The 4,613-nt window shown below is 35.4% G+C and overlaps 1 protein-coding gene across 1 annotated transcript; it reads right to left on the bottom strand.

Annotated features, from left to right (window-relative positions):
- Positions 1 to 846: 846 nt before the first annotated feature.
- On the bottom strand, positions 847 to 2,680 carry LOC136254390 (uncharacterized). The gene is made up of 2 exons (XM_066047086.1): positions 1,218 to 2,680; positions 847 to 1,146 (listed from the first exon to the last, which is right to left on the bottom strand). The coding sequence occupies exons 1-2, from the start codon at positions 2,503 to 2,505 to the stop codon at positions 1,142 to 1,144; spliced, it is 1,293 nt and encodes a 430-aa protein (XP_065903158.1). The 5' UTR covers positions 2,506 to 2,680; the 3' UTR covers positions 847 to 1,141.
- Between the last annotated feature and the right edge of the window lie 1,933 nt (positions 2,681 to 4,613).

The following is a 4,613-nucleotide window of genomic DNA, read 5'->3' as shown; positions in this document are numbered from 1 at the left end:
TGTGTAGTCAAAAGTTTGGGATGGGCTGGAGCTAAACAAATATGCATTCTGTTCACAATGTAAATATTATGCACATATTGATGTATTTTGTGAAGATAATGTACGTAGCTGTAACTCTTCTCAAACAATATTTCTATTAGTTTCCCACACTATCATTTTCCTTGTCACATCACTATTTAGCAACTTCTGAAAAAATTGTATTCAGGATCATGTGAGCTAGCTAAATGATGTGCAAAAAAATTCCCTTTTGCAAGAATCTTGCATGGAAATTGTCCCTTTTCTTCTTCTAAGTTACTTGCAAGTCATTTTTCTCCTGGGACCAATATTGCTATATGTCCGATTATCAAATCAGTTTGTTAGGAATGTATAATGCATGCATACACTATTCAAGCTGCTATGAGATAACTATTTAATGAACATAGTGTACAGCAAGCATTTAACTTAGAACTTAGCATTTATATTAAGACCATTGAACTACATGTCAACATGTACTTATGTCAAATTGTATTGCTGTAGAAGAAGACACTAGTTATTTCTCTCAGCTGGTATTAATTCTGCTGTTGCACTTGCTTTTGAACTACGGTACATAGCATTTTGTTCTCCTCATGATCAGTGTCAACATCATCATCTACTACTGCCAGTTTTTCTATTATTGGTATTAATTTTACTTTAATCTGTAAAGTAGCTGATAATGGATCATGGTTGGATATATCATCCTGATTTGGTTTATCTAATTGAACTTAAAATTCCTAATTTTTCCTAAACTTGCAGAAATAAAAAGCAAATAAACAAGGAAGGTGATCTACAGCTGCAGCTATACTAGTAAACACTATTAAAGCTGCTATATATTAATAATCATCTAGTTAGGCAGTTATTACATGTATTGTGTACAGCAAGCATTTAACTTTGCACTTTTTAAGGACCAATTATTGAGTGTGTATACAATTAAGATGTAGCTCAGCTCTCACTACTGGAAGCCTGATCTTTGTCAGTTGCTATAGAAGAACTGGATTGATTCTCGGCTGATATTAATTTTGGCTGGTCTTTTGAACTAATTAGCATTTTGTTCTCGTCATGATCAGTAGCTGAGTCGTCATCTACTGCTGCCAGCTTTCCTGTTTTGGGTGTTTGCTCTTTTATTTCAATCTGTAAAGTAGCTGATAATGGATCATGGTTGGATACTTTATCAAGTGTTTTCATATTCTTATTTGGTTTACCTTTAATGTATCCTGCTCCATTTATAGCTAATTCTGCTTTGACATCTGTTAATCTTATAAGTGTTCTGTTTCCTACTTTCCGAGACAGAAAAAAATCTATTTTGCCAGCACTTTCTCTGTGGCAGGTTTCAGTATAGTCCAATATGACAAATCCTAGTTCCTCAACTTCCTCAGAGAGTCTAATGTCCTTCTTACAAGACTTTATTGGAATATTTTCTTTCTCACAGGCGACTAATGGGATAGTAACATCTAAGATATGTGTATTGAAATCACCAGCTAACAAGACAGGATAACCAGTTTTGTCACTAAGTAGTGCAAGGAACTTGCATGTCAGTAGAGCCATCTTAAATGAAACATTCTTTTCGCCTTTGTATTTATTGTGCAAACAAGCAACAATAAATTCTGAGTTCTTTGTCCCTTCCACTGCCAAAGTAATAAAACATAACCGTTTGCTTTCATTCACCAAAACAAATATTGGCGAAGATTCTATGTAGGATTCTGATTGATTTTCAGTTATAGGTCCTGATCGACAATCATCTTTCATTTCTATGTAGCATGATCTAAGGTGATCCTCGTCAATTGGCAAAACTTCAAGTTTATCATCACTTGTGTCACATATCACATAATTGACAGTGGTTGAAGAGACTGGCTCAATTGCTACACAAGCTATTGTATAGTTCTCAACTGGCTGTAATTTCAAGTATTTCTTAAATAACCATTTTGTTGGTAACCATGGAACTTCCTGGAGGAATATAAGGTCTGCTGACTTAGAATTTAAATAATTGTTAACAGTTTTCTTACGTGGTTTTGTTTTCGCTTCTCCTTTGATGTTCCAGCATACTACTTTAAAAGTAAAACACTGGGAACTTGACTCTACCTCATCTGTACTACCTTTGGAACTACATATGATGCTCATCATGTGCTGAGGTATCCCTGCAGTTGGTGGTAAATTCTTTGAGTGGTCATGTGGAGCTACTAGTGGCCTCTCTATCTTGATAGCTGCAAACCGTTTACCATTTTCATCCACAAGAACTAAATTCTTTTGAAAATTATCAAGGTATAATGTTAACTTGCGTTCATTCAAACACTCATTTATTTGTTTACGTGTGCTGTACAATGCTTCAGATTCTGGCAGTTGTAATAGCTTTGCTAATTTGTCCAATTCTTGTTTCTTAATATGCTTTGAATATATATTACATATTTCCATATAGCGCTTCAGTAGAGACCGAGGATGTGCCATTGCTGTCATCATCATCACCATAATAATCATTATAATCAACCTTGTCATCACTAAAATCAACCTTTTTACTTTCTGTGTTTTCCCTCACTTTTTTCATTATTGTTCTCTCATAGGTCTATAGTAGGATAGTACTTACCCTTACACTGCCGGGCTGGCATTAATATCCTTGAGACCCTAGGCACACTCAATTTAGGGGGTCCCTCATTTCAACATACTGCCGAGATTAAAGACTATTCTTGTGTAGCTAAGTGCTGGATAAAAGCTATTCATACTTTACCATGGTTTGCAAATACCTAGAAGTGCTTACCGTATATGGCTGTGTAGAAAGAAGTGTAATGCATTTGGCTATATATAGCTCTGGGACCTTAGGCAAGTCGCTTCAGTACTCAGCCAGGCCGGCTCTCCTCATTTTCCCTGGATTCCAGTCATCTGTGTTCCTAGTGAATTTTTCAGATAAATGAAGTCCATTCAATTCAAGTACAGTGTTCTGTCCAGTTACTCTAAATAGAACAGATAGCACACAACCAATTGAACTAATCTAACCGAACAGTAATTTTCACATTTGTACATATAATTGGAGTGCTCAAATAACAGAGCTCCAGATAACAATCCATTTTACTGTACTTTAACGCTGAGGTCAGCTCAATCAGCAGCTATTTTGTTATAAAAGACAGCAGGGCAATAAAAGGTTTAATAGTGTTGCTAGCTGTATTAACCAGGTAGTTTAACCAGGTAGTTTAACCAGGTAGTTTAACCATGTGAAGTGGAGCCAAAATGGCTGGAATTCAGTTGTTTACTGATATTCAGAGATATGAAGTACATAATATGATACATGTTCTGTAGTGATCATATGAAGATATGTACTAATATTACACCATGTAGGTATTCAGAAGTATAACTTATGTAGTTATGGAATTACTTCACAAAATGTGTTAAATGGTATTGTGTCATTCAAGTAGTCAGCAGATATTATGGTGCTCCATTCTCACATGCACAAAAAGAAAAGCCTTAGTTGCCAAATTGAACGAACTGTTTTAATAGTGAATATCTGCAAACCACATGGAAGTTTTTGATTTGTATACACTTCCATGAGCTTAATACCAAACTCTTTGCCCACTACATACAACCTTTCAAGTATAGGTGATGTGGGTGTGCAACTGGAAAGTCCCTCGGGGTAGGGCACCTCCTATTCCAAATTTGAGTGCCATCACTAAGATGGATATCTTCAAAGTTCATTTTGTTTTCTTCCTGTTTTTCTTCTTAATCTTCTATCTTATTGTAATTCTTTTGCACACTTTAAGAAAAACTGTAATAACTCATAATTATTATGCATTTGTCAATGTACTTCAAATTTGGAGTGCAGTGAGCATAATACAGCACATTTACAGTCCAATTATTAAACAGATCAGATAAAGAACAAGAGAGCTACGCATGATTTTTCTAAATTACAAAAAGCAATTTGTTGTCATACCTACAAGATAAACTGCTTGACAGAATAGCTTGAAAGTTTAGTCTGCATAAGTCTCCCTGTAGAAAATTCAATAGCAGCTACATACAGTACGTAGAGAGTTCAGTTACATAACAAGTTACCCAGTAGAGAGTTTAGCTATGTTACAGCTAACCCAGTAGATCAAGTTACACTGTAGAAATTTCAGCTACATTGAAAGTTTCCTCGTAGATATTTCAGCTATACATTACAGGTCTGGAGTTCAGCTGCATAAAAAGTCATCCAGGAGAGAGTTCAGTTATGTTACAAACCTCCCTGTAAAGGGTTCATGCTACAAGTCTCCCTGTGGAGAGTTCAGCCACATAACAAGTCACCCAGTAGAGAGTTATACATGAAGTAATTATTATAGTGTAAATCTTTTGTGGTTTGAAAGAAATCAAGATGATGGTCATGGATCAAAATTCCAACCATAAGTAACAGGCGTGCAGTCTAGTTTCATATAATTTTGTTGGTACTGCTAGCAGACAATCCGCTAAAAGGAATGAGCTGAAAATTGTAATGTAAGTGGATTAATCACTGCAGAAGAGTCTTTCAGTTGTTGAGAAGAAATCAGATTAAAAACAACAGAGTTATAATCTGAAAACCAATAATGTGTAACCAGCAACAGTGCAATTGTCAGTTATCCTATTAGAGCATTCAGCTACATTAC

This window comes from Dysidea avara, chromosome 4, assembly GCF_963678975.1.
Source record: "Dysidea avara chromosome 4, odDysAvar1.4, whole genome shotgun sequence".
Taxonomy (NCBI): domain Eukaryota; kingdom Metazoa; phylum Porifera; class Demospongiae; order Dictyoceratida; family Dysideidae; genus Dysidea; species Dysidea avara.
The sequence above is the reverse complement of the archived record's forward strand: the minus strand, read 5'-3'. Positions and strand labels throughout refer to the sequence as shown.

What these genes read in the sequence shown, in the direction of transcription:
- LOC136254390 (XM_066047086.1), bottom strand. Translation starts at nt 2,505, where the DNA reads ATGACAAGGTTGATTATAATGATTATTATGGTGATGATGATGACAGCA.